This window comes from Gobius niger (assembly GCF_951799975.1).
Source record: "Gobius niger genome assembly, chromosome: 10".
NCBI classification, from domain to species: domain Eukaryota; kingdom Metazoa; phylum Chordata; class Actinopteri; order Gobiiformes; family Gobiidae; genus Gobius; species Gobius niger.
In genome coordinates, this window is record NC_136861.1 from 23,492,664 (window position 1) to 23,509,080 (window position 16,417).

Here is a 16,417-nt window from a genome sequence, read left to right on the forward strand (position 1 = left end):
CTTTGCTTTAATTAAATACCCACAGTTTCATAATCATGCACAAGGGATATTGCATTGGTGCAATATCCCTGGTGCAAAGTGTTTTGTTCTTTATTGCTTTACAGCGAAATCCATTCAAGCCTCTTCTGGTTGAGGCTCTGTGACAGTCTTTAGTGCATCTTTCTTCAGAGGCCCCTGCAGATAATTGTCAAGGGTTATAGTTAATCTTGATATTTATACCAAAAGACAGTAGTACATTAAAGTAGTTCATGCTTACCATAAAGGATCTCTTCTCCTGTGCAGTCTGGAAGCGACCATAACCAAACTTGGAAGTGGTATCAATAAACTTGAGCTCAATCTCTTCTTTGGACTTACGAGATGTGTGGACAACCATGGTCTACAAGACAGACATTACAAGAGTGAGCTTATCTGTCAAAGAAATTTGCATTCTTTCAAATTCAGAGATAGTACCTTTCTCAATGTGAGAACGCGCTTCTTTGATCCAACCACACATCCTTTCACCATGAGAAAATCATTTTTCACTTCACCATAGCGAGGGAACCCTCCCTAGAGAGAGTGCATGAGCAATATATGGTAATGAGCAAAGAAATCAGAATTGGTGAGTAGAATGGAGAATATAATACCATGGGAGTGATTGCTTTCTGGGTGGTGTCATAGTTAGTGGAGGCATTGTTTCTAACGACTTTCCCATCTTGCATGTGCACTGCTTTACCGATGCGGTAAATCTGGAAAGAGACAGACAAGAGAAACAAAGGAGACAGAGTTAACAAACGCATTCAAATCGTATAATGAGTACATTCTTATTTGACAGGTATATCTCACCTTTTTGTTGATCTCAGTGCGGTGATGGTAGCCTTTCTGACCTGCGCGAGCAATGGTGTATCCAACCCGGGAGGGATGCCAGGCTCCAATGCAAGCGACCTTCCTCAGACCCTTGTGAGTTTTTCTGGGAAGCTTTTTTGTGCGCCATCGGCTTGTCACTCCTGTGATTATGTTTCAAATTAATCAAATTGAAACAATACAGAAATCAGAAATGTGTTTGTTTGTTTGTTTGTTTGTGCAACCTTTGAAGCCATGTCCCTTAGTGACCCCAATGATGTCAATCATTTCATCCTGGTAAAAGACAGCAGAAACTGGGACAGCCTGCTCCAGTCGCTCCTTAGCCCAGTCTACCTTATCTGGGATAGTACCTCCATTAAGCTGGACCTCCATAATGTGGGCCTTTTTCTGCTTAATGGGCAGCAATCGCACCTAAAATAAAAAAAATAATAAAAAAAACAAGTTATCCCAATAATCAGTAATTAATAGAAGTTGTTAATTGCGTAATTACGTAAATGTGTCTAAAACTAGAATGTAGTAACTTTTTGATTTGTGCAACCTTGTCTTAACCTTGTCTTAGCCAATGCTTATGTTTCCTGCCCACATTTCCCCTTGGCAGTAGTAGGAGCATGAGAGTGGAAGTGAGTGGTCTTCAGCCTGGAGGATATTTTTAAACTGCCATTTGAAACGGCACCCCTCAACGCCTGTTCTTCATTTTTGCTGACAAGGTTGGGAGTGTGGGGACTTTCTCCCCCATGGCTTATCAATTGAATAAAGGTCTTAGACATTTGTCCTTTTAAAAGGGCATTATGTAAACACATCAGGGCAATTCAAGACAAAGAGAGATTAAATATGTGTGTAGTACAGAATGAAACAAAACTCTACCTGTGAGTGCACTAACACTCTGATCACTGAACAGTATTTCTTCATTGTGGCAAAATCTTTGTCCAGTTGTTTCTTTCCGGCCTCATCTTGCCATTTTTTACTGTATTTAGTAAAGGCCTTCTTCTTGCTCTTGTACCTAAATCACAAACGTACTGTCAGTTACATAAATTCAACATTTATCTATTTAGAACTGTACACACCAGCTTTTATAAAATCTGCGCTTGCACTCATCACTGAGATGTTCTGCAAAGATGGTCTTCAAGGTACGCAAGCCACGCACAGTGCTGACGTATCCCACAACTCCAACCACAATGACAGGAGGAGTGTCAATAATGGTGACTGCCTCTACATCTTCTCGCTTTGACTGCTCTGTATCCAACATAAATGAGGCATTAGACGCAATGAAGTAAACATTTTCTCACACTACACAAGCATCTTGTACGTACTGAGACCAGTGCGATGTATTTCCCTGAGGGTGTGTGTCATGCCAGCTTTATAACCCAGAAAGGCTGTAAGGTGAACAGGTTTGCTTGGATCATCTTTGGGCCATGAACGCACCCTGCCCCTATGCTTCTTACTTCGCTTGTGGGGCAAGAAGCCCATATGCCCGTGCCGAGGGGCCTCAAATTTACGATGAGACTGAAGAAAACATTAAAAGTGAGCACATGGAAACTTAACTGCACACACACACACAGCATACAGATTTAAACTTGTGCCAAATAACATATATAGTTTACAGAACCTATAAATAATTAGGCTACATGCGTGGTCACAGAAATACTGTGAAACAGAACGGCAAACAAAGCTTCATTTGAAAAGAAAGCATAACCCAAAAAGCACAAGAGGCACTGACCATGAGTGTGCACTGTCGAGGCTGAAACAGAAAGAGAGAGGGGCTGGTGCTGTCTGGATTTATGATCACACATGAGACGGCCCACGACATAAGGACTAATTTTGTGTTTGGCCGAGCTGAGGAGTCATATTCACGTTCACGTGGGGAGACCTCTGCCAAGTAGAGTAGAGAAGACACTGAGAGGTTCATTGACTTTCCAAGAAAGACATTATTTACTAAACAGGATTAGAATATTAAACGTTTTTTTTTGGTGCAGATTGATTGCTCTATTATAGTCTGATACTCTAATAAAGATATGCAAATAGGCAACAATATTGACCCACATAGGAAGCAATATTGGCCACATATACCTATTCATTCCCATTAAATTATCCAAGTCAGAAAATGTCTATTAATTAATTGAGCTATATGAAAAATGCATATATACACAGAAAGAGGGAATAATTGTCATATGTCACAGCCAAAGCGACTTCTGTTACACAGTATCACCGGCGCCATCTAGTGTTTCTCGTGTTTTATGACAACCAACACACGTTTGTGGTTCAAAATTAAGTTTTCTGAAATATTTGTTTAATGTTCGGTATCGCGAGGGAACAAATCAATGAAAACGGTGGGAAAGCCATGTTTCCAAAAAATATTTAGCAAAAAAAATCTGACAAAAATCTGGCAAAAAAGTTGACCTCTAAGCCGCCATGTTTGTTGTCTTCCCTGCGCATGCGTGAAGACTAAAGGAGAGCTTTTGAGGTCGAACAGCAGGAATACTTCTTTATTTTTGGTGAAATACGTCAAAATGCCGGGAGATTTTGACAAGGGGGCATATCCAGAGCCTCCCCGGCAGACTCCGGCTCCCGACAAACAAACTGCACTCCCAAACCCAGCTATAATCTTGTCAAAACTCTTCTATTACGCCGTGGATTTGCCTGTCACCACAGCCAGAGGTAATGCTAAAATGCTATATCTGAATAACTAAACCCACAGATTATTCGCTCTTTGCATGCGCACATGTGGCCACGAGTGTCATTATGCTTATTTGTTTGTGAAGGTGTTGTAGACGGTCTGAGGTCCAAGAACAGGCCTGTGTACTACCACCAGAAGTTCCGCAGAGTCCCCGACCTGACCGACTGCGAGGAAGGCGACTACCTGTGCTACTACGAGGCGGAGATGCAGTGGAGGAGAGACTAGTAAGTGTATGAGCAGCTGGTCCATCAGAGCATTTGGATGGTCACTTAAAATGTGTTTTATTTTGTCATAAAATTAAATGTTTTTCTTCTTAGTACAGTTCAAATGCCATTCAACTGGGCAGCTTCCCAAAACAGATCATGGCAACATTTGTGGAGAGACCCTTGGTGGCTACAGTGTCCCTGACCAAGTCTCACTATAACCAACCACATCTGATATAGGGTTTATTTGTATCATGCAGTCATATAGTACAATGAAAATGTTGCCCATCTCTAATAGTGAACAAGAATAAGACTCAATGGGTCTTTGTGGAGGCAGCGTCGTTGTAATTTAATCATGTAATTACATTGTCTTTCTATAGTAAAGTGAACCAGGAAGTCTTGAAGATTGTCCAGGAGCGTATGAGGGCCTGCCATCAGAGAGAAGGGTACAGTTATGAGCAGAACTGTGCCAAGGAAATTAATGAGTTCAACGAGACGGCAAAAAACTACCAGTTATGCTGTGAGTATATACTTTGCAATAATATTTAGTTGCAGAATACTTGCCTTATTTTGTAACATTGTCCAATCAGAGTACGGTATTCTGTAGACTTGGAATACTTTCACGTTGATTTGCGTTATAGTCTTGCGTTAAAACGGTGTATGATTAAAAACATGCTACACCACCTGTGATTTACCTCATTTGCCACTAATTAGGAATGCAAAACGCCCACAGCCCAGAATGACATAGAGCTTAACTTTTCCCCCAGCTTCAGTGTATTCCTTTTGATATTAGGAAAGTAACTATATTTTAAATATACTGAAAGGAAAGAGTAACTTTACCAGAATACAGTTACTCAATATGAGTATTATAAAGTTCAGTACTCAGTTACTATCCAACACTGCATCTAGTATTAATACAGCGTTCTGATTATTCAGCTTGTGAACTGCTTTTTTCCCCCTTTTGTCAGACGGAGACCTTGGAGCCTACGCTAGTGCACGAAAATGCTTAATGAAGCAAAAAGAACGAATGATGGAAGCTCAAGCGGAAACTGCTTAAAAATCTATGAATGGTTGTTGTACTCTGTAATTATTGTAAAATAAAGTGTTAAGACCTTGGCAGCTGGTCACATTGTTTTGTGTGAATTGAACGGCGGTTTTCAGTGCAGCTTTTATCTTTGTAAGTCATACTTTTCTGGTTCCCAAACATTGCAGTTTCAAAATGTACATTTGTTAAAGGGATCACTTGGAGTATTGACGCAAACCCAATTCAGTCTTTATTAGGGTGACTAATCTGATCACTTGTGGCAATTTGAATGCCGTTGTTGCTATTCCCCCCCCTAATATGTAAATGACAGTCTCCTGCCCTGTCATTTACATATTAAGTGGGGTCGCAAGCAGAATTGTGGCTCCCAGATCTGGATATGAAAACACATGGATGGTGCAAGTAATTTCTTTTAAAACAGATGAGGTCAAGTCAATTAGCTGTGTTGTAAACCAGATGATTGGTAGGTAGTATCCACACTTGCTGATCACAGTGCTCAAATGATTGTTATAAGGAAGCCTAATAAGTAAATCGAACAAGATATTGAGTACTTAAAGGGGTGGGATTAAAGTGTTTACTTCCCCCCACTCCTTTTCAGACAGCCTAAAATGTGCAAAAGGTAAAATTGTTTGTCCTAAACTATAGATGTATGGAGCTACACATTTGAGATTGAGCTCACAACTGCCTCAATTATGGCAGGTTGTATTAGAGTTCATACAAGTTTTTGTTATGACCCGAATAAAATTCATATATGTGCATTAAACCACACATCAGTTATAGTGGGAGTCCCAGATTGTTCATTGTCATTTAAGGGGTTGGCAGAATGAAAATCTTGGGAGCCCCTGCTTTATCAACTTGAGGTAACCAAGCTAATGGTACAAGAATCCTCAAGAATGTACCATCTATGCCCTTTAAAAAAAAGCTATATTAAGTTTCTACTGCAACACCCATTTCTAGTCTTTTAACAGCATTAATGGACGACAAGGTTTATGTTTCAGAAATGTTTATTCAAACAATTCTGCTGTACAAAAGTCTTAGGATGGTGCAGTTACAGCAGCCTGTCCCCTCTGCACATTGACCCTGGTGTGAGTCTTTGCCAGATGGTCCGTGAACTCCTGCATAAAACAGACATGTGTTAATACAATGACAGCGTCATCTTAAGCAAGCCAAAACTATACCAACCTGGTATGGAGACTTTGTAAAGACAGTTTCCTTCCAGAGGTCAGGGGTCAGGTAGCTGTAGGTCTTGGAGATGGCGTCAAAGGTAGCCTTAGCTAAAAAAGGAAAAAAGTAGCAACATTACAAGGCACATTCTAGAAAATCATTCAAAAACATGTTGAGCACTGACAGGGAACAGAGCAGACTATAGATAAGTCTTTCTGCCGTGCATTACAATACTCGTCAATTTTTCTCCTGATTACGTCAGGTACACCACAGCAGGTGTAGCTGGGCAGAGCGAGGAGAAAGGGGAACCAAGTTTAAAAGGAACCTTACCAAAGTTGCCAAGGGTGGCCGTGCAGCCTCGGGCAGAAGTGTAGCAGTCATCAATACCAGCCATCATGAGCAACTTCTTGGGCACAGGGGCAGACACAATGCCAGTACCACGAGGGGCAGGGATAAGGCGCACCAGGACAGAGCCACAACGTCCAGTCACCTTACAGGGGACAGTGTGGGGCTTGCCGATCTTGTTACCCCAGTAACCCCTCCTAACGGGGACGATGGACAGCTTGGCCAGAATGATGGCTCCACGAATGGCTGTAGCCACCTCTTTGGAGCATTTCACACCCAGTCCAACATGGCCATTGTAGTCACCAATGGCAACAAAGGCCTATGACACAGACACGTTTAAGACCCTGATCAAGCAGTTATTTTACTCGCTAGTTTTATCATCATCCTCACCTTGAACCTGGTGCGCTGTCCAGCCCGGGTCTGTTTCTGAACAGGCATGATTTTAAGAACCTCATCCTTCAGCCCAGACCCCAGGAAAAAGTCAATGATCTCAGACTCCTGAAAGTTAGAATCAAAATTAACAACCAGAAGTATGACATTTCTGCATTTTTGCCTTTAATATGGGCTTACTTTGATGGGCAGAGAGTACAAGTAGATCTCCTCTAAAGACTTGATTTTCACGTCTTTGACCAGACGGCCCAGCTTTGTGACGGGGACCCACTGTGGAACCACACTTCACTTAATACTGATAAGTACTGAATATTGACAATATTAACAAACAAGTACATACTTCCTTGTCTTCAGACTTGCCTCCTCGTGCGCCGCGACCCCTACCACGGCCCCTACCGCGTCCACGACCACGGCCGCGGCCGCGATCACCAAAACCTCCGCGAAACCCTCCTCTACCACCGGCGTCGTCCGCCATTTGCTGCAAAATGAGGTTTCCATTAGAATAATCGTAGGTGAGATGTGGGAAAGCTCCTAATGCATCAACTACAGATCGTGAACGGAAGGAAGAGCCACGGAGAATCGCTCTCGAACATCGCACAATAAACACATCAATAGAAGCTCGGTGTAATAAATATAATTTTCCAATCAGGCAAAACAACTTTATTTCAAACTTCCGAATAGCAATGAGCAGTTGAGAGAGTCGATGAAGGAGATATCTTAAGATTTCAAACGATAACGCTACAAGGAAATGGTGACTTACGTGATCGTTTAAACAGGAAGAAGGCCGGTGCACAGTTCCGCTGGATTATATTAACATGTGCCATCGCGAGATTTCGCGAGGACACGGGCATATCAATACTGCCTCCTACAGGCAGCTGATGCAAGTGCATGAGAATCCCATTGGGAAAATGTTTAAATATAGCAGCACCGAATGTGATTATTGTGTGCAATAGATAGCTACTGTAAATGAACTATTACTTCGTATGACTATGAAGACAAGTTTTTTTTTATTAAAAAGAAACATCTTGCACACAACTCACTCTAAATAAATAAATAAACACATATCAAACAGAATTTCAAAAATATAGCCTAAACAAGGGGAATTACTCAGAGCAGCATATGGGTCAGCAGTTGCTGATGTTTCCAATTTCAGAGCTGCCACTGCTCTCTGGGTCATCTTCCTCAACTTCATGCAGATCATCCATCACCTCCAGACTCTCACAGATAAGACCGATCTGCCTCTTCATGTGGGCCATTGTGCTCTGCATCCTCCTCATCTTCCTCTGGAGAGTAGTGGCTATAGCTCTGTGGTTTCTCTGCCGGACCTCATACTCCTGCCTCAGCTGTTTGTAACAATTGTGTTGTGCCTGTGTGCTGTGGGATAATATAGCTCCACAGCCCATGTGGCATGGCTGTCTCCAGTGTTCACAGTGTCGAGCATGGGTGTCCAGGTCCCTGCGCAGAAGCTGTGCACGACAGCCCTGATAAGGGCATGGGATCAGCTCATACATACAGCTCATGCTGTGGCAATACTGCTCAGACAGTGGGAAAGTTTCTGCACATCCGCGAATCTCGTTCTTGCACTGCACAAGTTTAGATAAGAATTTTATTTAAAATGACTTCGTATATTTTTGTTGAATGTTTATAAATCACATTGTAGTATTCAGAATCAAACATATTGAATGATACATGGTTTAGTTACCTTTATCTTCATACGTCCAATAGATTTACTTAATTTAAACATGACGAAGATTAAGCTTGGGTTGACTGGTTTTCGGCAACAAGGACAGGTCTCCTGTCTAAAGAGGATATACAGTATTAGTGACACAATTCACTTTGCAAACAATGTCGTAATAAAATGCGTTGAAATCTTTGAGTACCTCTTGAGCCATTGTAAGATGCATTTCTTGCAGAAGATATGGTGACATGCAGCTCTGACTGGAACGCGCAGAACTCCTTGACATATGGTGCATATGACATCATAGTCTGGGGCCTCCATAAACATGTCCACATCATAGCCCCCAGTCTGTGTTGACACCTCAGAGTCTGCCTATACAAGTCCAACATAACACATTTTGTAATACTGTAAAGCCCACATATACTTACTAAACAACAAGTCTGTTACATTATGTGACCATTGCTATTCTCCACACAAAAAGAATTGTTCTGGAACGTCATATGACCAATCACATGTTTTAAGACAAAACCAAATACTGGGCAATAGTGTGAATTCATCAACACCAAATTATATCTAATACGCCATTTTATATGACTACACAGCACAAACAACACACAAACAGACAAACAAACATACACACATACACACAACAAACATTACATTAATGAATCAATGAATCGATCAATTGTGTTGCTGAACTCAATGTATAACAAAGACCTAAAAACACAAATAATAAAGATTAATAAAATAAATTGCTTACCATGGCTGTACCTTTCTCTCACCGTGTTTCCATTCCTGGTGTGTCTTACTTCATATCGGCTCTTCACATGTCACATACACACCCGTGTTATCTCGCGCTTACACACATGAACATTCCTGACTAACCGTGAAGGAGGGACTTGTCTCTCTCACAATTGGATTTAGTAAATCATATGGATGCAAAGAGATAAAGGCGCTCATTATCGACTGCGTCCTTTCCCTGCTGTTCTAGCACTAAACACAGACTTCACTCGCTAACAAACAGGTGAGCATCCATTGTTAGGACCAGCAACAAAACTCGCAAGAATTAGCATAACAAAGCGATATTATAAATGTAGGCCAATATATTCCATTGCATTCTATTGTTCACACTCCAGATAAAAGATAATACTATGATTACAGTCACACCACCCAATATTATAGCAGTTTATAAAAAAAAACTATAGACATTAAAAACCTATGGTAAAAACTAACCAATCACATCTTCGTCCGCTCAGATGACGTACAATTTGCGCGACCGACTTCCCTATGACATGCGGGATGTGTTGACTGAAGCCAACGTGCGAGTGAAAAAGTGAAAACAGATATCTTCCAGAAAGCAGACAATTGTTTTATTTATGATTGTTTAAAAACTATGGCAAACCTCCAATTCAAGACAAAGTAAGATTGACAAATGATTCTTGCAACCAAATATTTACATATTACTGGCTAGCTATCAACAGCTAATGCGCTAAGAACAATGCAGTAACTAGTCAATTTGTTGTCTATTTGCAGCTATGAAGTTTCAAGCAAGATCGAGCCATTTTATAAAGGAGGAAAGGTTCAGGTAAGCTGTCTTTGACATATATATTTGATATACAGTATGTAACTTATATCAACAAGGCTTTCTTTTTTTATTTCAGGTTAGCAAAGATGAGCAGTACATCTTTTGCATCAGTGGTTCCCATGTCAACGTGTTAGAAATATGCACGGGAAAGATAGTGCATAGAATTGAACACGTGAGTTACTCTCCACTCCAGCACAGAATCTTTCTGTACTGAACGTTGTCATGCGATGTTTGATAGTTTTTTTTTAATTTTAGGATGACCAAGAGGACATAACATCATTTGCTCTCAGCTGTGACGATGAGGTTTAAAACACATGTGTTGCTCATTCATATTTTTTTTCAACTTTGTGTTGTAGTCACAGTATTGACTTTGTATGCCGGCCTTTTAATATATTTTTACAGCTGCTGGTCACAGCTAGCAGAGCTCTCCTGCTGAAGCAGTGGGATTGGAAACAAGCTCAGTGCACACGCTCCTGGAAGGCCATACACAATGTACCAGTAGCCAGTATGACCTTTGACTCGACCTCTACTCTCCTGGCCACAGGTTACATTTATACAATTGTTTTACAATCTGCTTTGTTCACCAACTCCACTTTGTTCTTCACCAATATTTCTTAAGTACTTATACATACAACTTTATTTGCAGGAGGATGTGATGGCACCATAAAAGTGTGGGATGTGATTAAGCAATACTGTACCCACAATCTCAAAGGGTCATCGGGTGTTGTTCAGTAAGTACGTTTCTACAAAATGTATTATTGCTCAGTATTAAACAGATAAAAAAATACGTGTGTACACACCCCCACACAACAAGAACACTATGGGCGACAAATGTAATTTGTCCCAATCAAATAAACTAACAAATAAGAGACCTTTTTACAAGTAATTTTAAATCTGGCTTTATAGCCTCGTCCAGTTTCACCCAGATGCCCTCAGACTGCAGCTCTTCTCCTCGTCATTGGACTGTGGCATCAGAGTGTGGGACCTTCGCAGCAGTCAGTGCCTGTGCGTGCTACAAAGCCACTACAGTGCTGTTACATCTCTTTGTTTCAGTCGTGATGGCCAAAGTATGATAAGGTACACCCCCAGGTCAACATTGCTAAGTTTGTTATAGTTTAGTTTTGTTTCATTTTGTGGTTTTGTGTCATCTTTGCAGCTCAGGAAGAGACAAAATCTGTACAGTATGGGACTTGAAAACCAAAAAAGTCAAACGTGCTATTCCTGTGTATGAGGTAGGTTGCATGGGGTTGCTTGGGTGCTTTATTACTCCTGAGTCAATTTACCTGAGTAAATTCTTATATTTCTATTCCAGGCTGTAGAAGGTGTAGTGCTGCTGCCTGAAAAAGATGACTTTTCTGAAATTGGCGTGAAAAACAAGGAATTGCATTTTATAACTGCTGGAAGCAAAGGTATTTAAAAATGTCTTAAATCTATGTTAAACTGCTATCGTATCTCATCCATTTAATAAATGTCTCTCCTTAGGTGTGTTAAGAGTGTGGGACGCCAGCACAGCCCGTTGTGTCTACACTCAGGCTCTGCCCCCGACTCTCAGCTCTTCTGATGATTGTGAAGACCAAGAGGATGACCCCCGCAGCTTGACTTACCTGCTTCACCTTCCTGCCTCCTCCAGGATCGCGACAGTCACTGCTGAGCATAACATACTGCTCTATCAGCTGCCCGCTCTAACCACGCAACAACAGGTGATGACCAGGTCTGCTGTTAAGGTTAAAAATCCTGTTCGAATCACTTCTTACTTGGAGATGTGCCTTTTTATTTTTCAGTTTGTGGGTTACAATGATGAGGTGCTGGATGTGAAATTTCTGGGGAAAGCAGACAGTCACATTGTGGTGGCAACAAACAGCTGCCAACTCAAAGTATTTGATCTGCAAACAAACAGCTGTCAGATTCTATACGGACACACAGGTCAGTGGCCAGTAGAGGGCAGTGTAATCAAGGGACTTGACTACTTGACAGATATTTAATAATAATGATAATGATAAGGATAATGATTAGACATTTTATTCAAAAGGACACTGTACAATGGATGCATAAAAACATTACAGACATATTTGGTTGAGTTTACTTTAAAAAAAACTATAGTAATATTGGTTTTGTAGTTTTATTTTTTGTAATAAAACGATCTTTAAAACAGAAAGATGATTCTGTATTTAAGTATTGTTTGTATGTTCAATGTTTTTACAGATACTGTCCTCTCATTGGACGTCTTTAAAAAAGGATTCTTTTTTGCAAGCTGTGCTAAGGTCAGCATCAACTCCACAATCAGTGGTAATAAGACGTTTTAGAATAGCAATCATAATGGAGATGTTTTCCTTTTCTTTTAGGACCGGTCAGTGCGTGTGTGGCAGATGGACGGTGACAGTGGGCAAGTGCACTGTGTGGCTTATGGCTTGAGTCACACTAATGCTGTGGGCTCCATTACATTCTCCAGGTAAGGTCATAATAATATAATAATATACCAACTAAACTTTACTAAGATGAAATAACAACCTTTTGTCTATGCAGATTGAAAGCATCATTCATAGTTTCTGGCAGTCAAGATTGCACTGTAAAGGTGTGGGATCTACCGCAGAATATATCTGATATTGGAGCAGAGATCCACCAGCTCACAGCCCGCTCCACTGAGAAAGCACACGATAAGGTAAGTACCTGCATGCCTGTCCTGTTAATATACATTTGCATCCTTAATTTTAGACATAAATTAACATGTATTAGTTGCATTATTTCTGAAAATGATCCCCTCCCCCATTGTATTTGCTCGACCTGGTAGCTTGCACCTCCTGTTTATTTTACAGTTTTTTAAATCCGTATTTAACTCAGTTTTTAAGTGCTTGTATGTTTGTACATTTATAGTGTGGCTTAGTTTTATCCTACTTTATTTTATTCTCACTATGCTTTATTTGATTTTCTTATCTTATTTTTCTTTATTTGCATGTCCTTATGATATCATGTTTCCACCATTCTTTTCCCCCAGGATGTAAACAGTGTGGCAGTTTCTCCTAATGACAAGCTGCTTGCCTCTGGATCGCAAGACCGCACTGCTAAGTTGTGGTCACTGGCCGTGGACGGAGGCCTCGGTCTCCTGGGTGTGTTTCGGGGTCACCGGCGAGGAGTTTGGGCGGTTTGTTTCTCTCCTGTTGATCAGGTGCTTGCTACCTCCTCAGCGGATGGGACCACTAAGCTCTGGGGCCTGCAAGACTTCAGCTGTCTAAAGGTTCAGGACCTTTTTACATCTAATAAGCAAGTCTTGATTGTGCTAAATTACTGGAATAAACTTTAACCTCGTCTTCCCCCAGACATTTGAGGGACATGATGCGTCTGTTTTGAAAGTAATCTTTGTAAGCCGTGGCACTCAGCTGCTCACCAGGTAAATTACATTTGGCCTGTACATATGGTGCAGTTTTCATTTTCCATGTTGAAGTTGTCATGTCTTTTCCACAGCGGTTCTGATGGTTTGGTAAAGCTTTGGACCATAAAAACCAATGAGTGTGTGAAAACGCTGGATGCCCATCAGGACAAAGTGTGGGGTCTCCACAACAGTCATAAGGATGATAAGATGGTGACAGGATCAGCTGACTCCAACATCACTGTGTGGCAGGTAACTGCACTGTCACATTTTTTCTTAGTGTCACTTCACATTGTTCTTAATTATATGACAACATTATTTTTCCTTGGTGAATACTTAGGATGTCACTGAAGTGGAGCTTGCAGAAGAACAAGCAAAACAGGAAGACCAGATACTCAAGTAAGTTTTTTGTCAAATTAGAAATTAGAATTTGGTTTCTGGATCCGGTTTGCAAGCAAGATTTTACATCTCAAGGGGTTTTCCATTATGATTTAGTAATTTCATAATGTTGCTTTGTTTGTGTTGCGATTATAATGCGGTTAACAAATACTCCTCTAGGTGTGTTCCCCTGTGGCTTGTGTTGAAATGCTATTATAGTTGATGTATGTTAGCTTAACAGAAGAGAAATGGGTCTCATGTGTCTTCAATATGGAATCAGTTATGTTTTTGTTTAATGTGTAACTGCAGTACAAACCACTGTTTTGGTCTCGCATTTTATGTGAAGGGCAGCCTCAAGTTCTTCCTATTTACAACTTCACTGAACTATTCATATAAAATCAGCCTGGTCAACTATAACTAGAGTTTGCAGTAAAAAGGTATAGTGTGTGCTGCTCCTACATTATTGTGTTTTCATTGTGTTGACAGACAACAGGAGTTGTCAAACCTCCTTCATGAAAAAAAGTATCTGAAAGCCCTTGGCCTTGCAATCTCTTTGGACCAGCCTCACACTGTGCTCATGGTTATCAAAGGTATGCCTTTAAATCTGACTCATCTTCTTGTTGTTCTTGTGTCAGCACTGATGCATTACAACAAGCCATGCATGCTACACTATCCTATTGTTTGTAGTTATCTTCTCATCTTTCTGTAGAAGTATTATTGTCCTAGTTGCTCATTGTTGACCCGCACCGTTTCAAAATCCATCCTTCCATTGTTACTTTTATGCCCTATTTGGCAACAACCAGGAAATAGGCTTTTATACTGAAGATTCCATTTGTTTTCTTAGCACTTGCGTCATAAATAGTACATATAACATATCGAGAACATGAGCAGGAGAGGTATCTAATATTTTCTGACTTTGCATGCATTTAGTGGAGGTTTTCTTACAATTATTAAAGACAATTTTAAAAACAACATATTGAATTTTTTTAGCGATCTGGCAAGTAGAAGACAGTAAAGAGCTGCTGGAAAAGACTGTGTTGAAACTTCGTCAGGATCAAAAAGGTAAAGTAAAAAAATACTAATGCCTTCCTGGTTGCAGCCACTGATGATCTAGTGAATTGACTGCTTGTGTTCGCTCAGAGTCACTGCTCAGATTCTGCGTGGTCTGGAACACCAACGCTCGGAACTGCCTCCAGGCCCAGGCCGTGCTGCGGGTGCTGCTCACGCACCTGCCCCCTGAGGAGCTGCTGCAGTACCAGGGGGCCAGAGCGCACCTCGAGGGCCTCATACCTTACACGGGTCAGAATGGAGAGAATAATCTTACAAACAAACAAAAATGATATACCTCTTGGCTCAATATTTGTTTATTTCCATTCACACAGAGAGACACATGCAGAGGATTGGGCATTTGCTGCAGTCGTCCATGTTTCTGAACTACATGTGGCAGAAAATGAGAGTGGTTGGAGCACCACTAAGGTAAAGTTTTAACCCCACCACCGCAAAAAAAAAAAGAGTAGAAAAAAGAGTAGACATGAACTCCAGGATGTTTATCCTTAGTTAGAGACAGTTAAAGTAAGAGTAGATGTAAATGCAAATATTCTTATATTTTCATTTAGTTTGGACCAAGATGAAGAGATGGACACCTCTACCTTTGGATCAGCCCGACCCCTCTTTGAAATTGACACAGAAAAGCCGAGGGGCAGTGATAAAGAAGACCAGGGGGATGACAGTGAGGAAGAAGAAGAAACAAATGTCCCAGATGTGGAAGAAGCTGAAATGGATGAGGTTAGTGTCACAAACAAAGCCTCTGCCGTCAGGACGAGACAAAATAAAGACTGTGCCCAAACAAATGGGAATCATTCTGAGAGTGAAGAAAGCTCAGAAGACGAGGATCAGGAGGATGACCGAGGTGATCTCACAGCATTTAAAGACATTCATATTCTTTCAAAATCACAATGCGAGACATTGGCCAGCTGACCACACAAATAGACTACAGATAATCAATATTAATGGACTGAACTTGACCTGCTATGGAAATGTCACATCAGTTGTAAAGACCAAATTATTTTCCAGATAAGATAGATTTACTGAAGCTTGTATGACTGTTCCTGTTGGCATCATCATCATCTGCAAGACTATTGTTAATCTTTTCCTTTGAGTTCGAAGGAAATGGAGTTCCTTTCTTTTTACACTGTTACCAACACTTCTGGCTGTTGTCTGATCATGATTCACTCGATAAAAGTTTATTAAATAAAGTATCTTTTTTTTTTTTAAAGAAAATGTGTTTTACGTGTACCTGATGAAGTCAACATGATTACAGTTAGCTTAAAATATGCAAATAAATCCATAATAATCCATATACCATCCTGTTTATGTTTTTTTGGTCCCACATATGATCACATCACTCCTAGAGGGCAAAATTCAATTAACAACTCATCTCATCGCATTTCAGTTGGTTTGTTGTCCCATTATAGCGTTCTTTTTGGTGATGGTAGTGCAGCGGGCCATAATCTGCTGTGGCTTTGGCCTGGGGGGGATTTTTGGTGACGCTGGACCCTTGTAGAGGTTGGGATCTGAGACACTTGGCATCAAACGTGCACCCGTTGAAGGACTCAGGTGGGTGCTTTTAGGGGGCTGAGGTGTGCGGCTGAGACGAAGCTGATCCTCCCTGACATTTAAGTTTAGAGACGAGCTCCCAGACGAGAGACTTAGGTCATCGCCAAAGCTATAATCACTTTCACTGTCGAAGCTTCC

At 40.9% G+C, this 16,417-nt stretch overlaps 5 protein-coding genes across 5 annotated transcripts; 2 read left to right on the forward strand and 3 right to left on the reverse strand.

Moving 5' to 3' along the window:
- Positions 1-4: 4 nt before the first annotated feature.
- On the reverse strand, positions 5-2,598 carry LOC306969432 (large ribosomal subunit protein uL3-like). The gene is made up of 10 exons (XM_079565053.1): positions 2,558-2,598; positions 2,151-2,343; positions 1,905-2,073; positions 1,705-1,840; positions 1,065-1,251; positions 823-983; positions 624-725; positions 451-546; positions 257-376; positions 5-174 (listed from the first exon to the last, which is right to left on the reverse strand). Exons 1-10 carry the CDS (start codon positions 2,558-2,560, stop codon positions 115-117), a joined length of 1,227 nt encoding a protein of 408 aa, XP_079421179.1. The 5' UTR covers positions 2,561-2,598; the 3' UTR covers positions 5-114.
- Positions 2,599-3,269: 671 nt separating this feature from the next.
- Positions 3,270-4,828, forward strand: ndufb10 (NADH:ubiquinone oxidoreductase subunit B10). The gene is made up of 4 exons (XM_079564231.1): positions 3,270-3,495; positions 3,600-3,738; positions 4,098-4,237; positions 4,686-4,828. The coding sequence occupies exons 1-4, from the start codon at positions 3,348-3,350 to the stop codon at positions 4,772-4,774; spliced, it is 516 nt and encodes a 171-aa protein (XP_079420357.1). The 5' UTR covers positions 3,270-3,347; the 3' UTR covers positions 4,775-4,828.
- A 917-nt stretch (positions 4,829-5,745) lies between these two features.
- On the reverse strand, positions 5,746-7,175 carry rps2 (ribosomal protein S2). Its single transcript, XM_079565423.1, has 6 exons — positions 6,999-7,175; positions 6,839-6,928; positions 6,659-6,766; positions 6,254-6,587; positions 5,942-6,033; positions 5,746-5,874 (listed from the first exon to the last, which is right to left on the reverse strand). Exons 1-6 carry the CDS (start codon positions 7,131-7,133, stop codon positions 5,794-5,796), a joined length of 840 nt encoding a protein of 279 aa, XP_079421549.1. The 5' UTR covers positions 7,134-7,175; the 3' UTR covers positions 5,746-5,793.
- Positions 7,176-7,765: 590 nt separating this feature from the next.
- Positions 7,766-9,154, reverse strand: LOC306969731 (RING finger protein 151-like). Its single transcript, XM_079565434.1, has 4 exons — positions 9,097-9,154; positions 8,539-8,708; positions 8,361-8,457; positions 7,766-8,241 (listed from the first exon to the last, which is right to left on the reverse strand). The coding sequence occupies exons 1-4, from the start codon at positions 9,097-9,099 to the stop codon at positions 7,783-7,785; spliced, it is 729 nt and encodes a 242-aa protein (XP_079421560.1). The 5' UTR covers positions 9,100-9,154; the 3' UTR covers positions 7,766-7,782.
- A 464-nt stretch (positions 9,155-9,618) lies between these two features.
- tbl3 (transducin beta like 3) lies at positions 9,619-15,703 on the forward strand. The gene is made up of 23 exons (XM_079564887.1): positions 9,619-9,755; positions 9,870-9,921; positions 9,998-10,093; positions 10,177-10,224; positions 10,324-10,465; positions 10,568-10,652; positions 10,828-10,998; positions 11,078-11,153; positions 11,234-11,330; positions 11,404-11,621; positions 11,703-11,844; positions 12,124-12,182; positions 12,264-12,370; positions 12,445-12,580; positions 12,914-13,153; positions 13,236-13,306; positions 13,381-13,537; positions 13,626-13,684; positions 14,150-14,253; positions 14,654-14,725; positions 14,804-14,962; positions 15,046-15,139; positions 15,280-15,703. Exons 1-23 carry the CDS (start codon positions 9,730-9,732, stop codon positions 15,638-15,640), a joined length of 2,772 nt encoding a protein of 923 aa, XP_079421013.1. The 5' UTR covers positions 9,619-9,729; the 3' UTR covers positions 15,641-15,703.
- Positions 15,704-16,417: the final 714 nt, after the last annotated feature.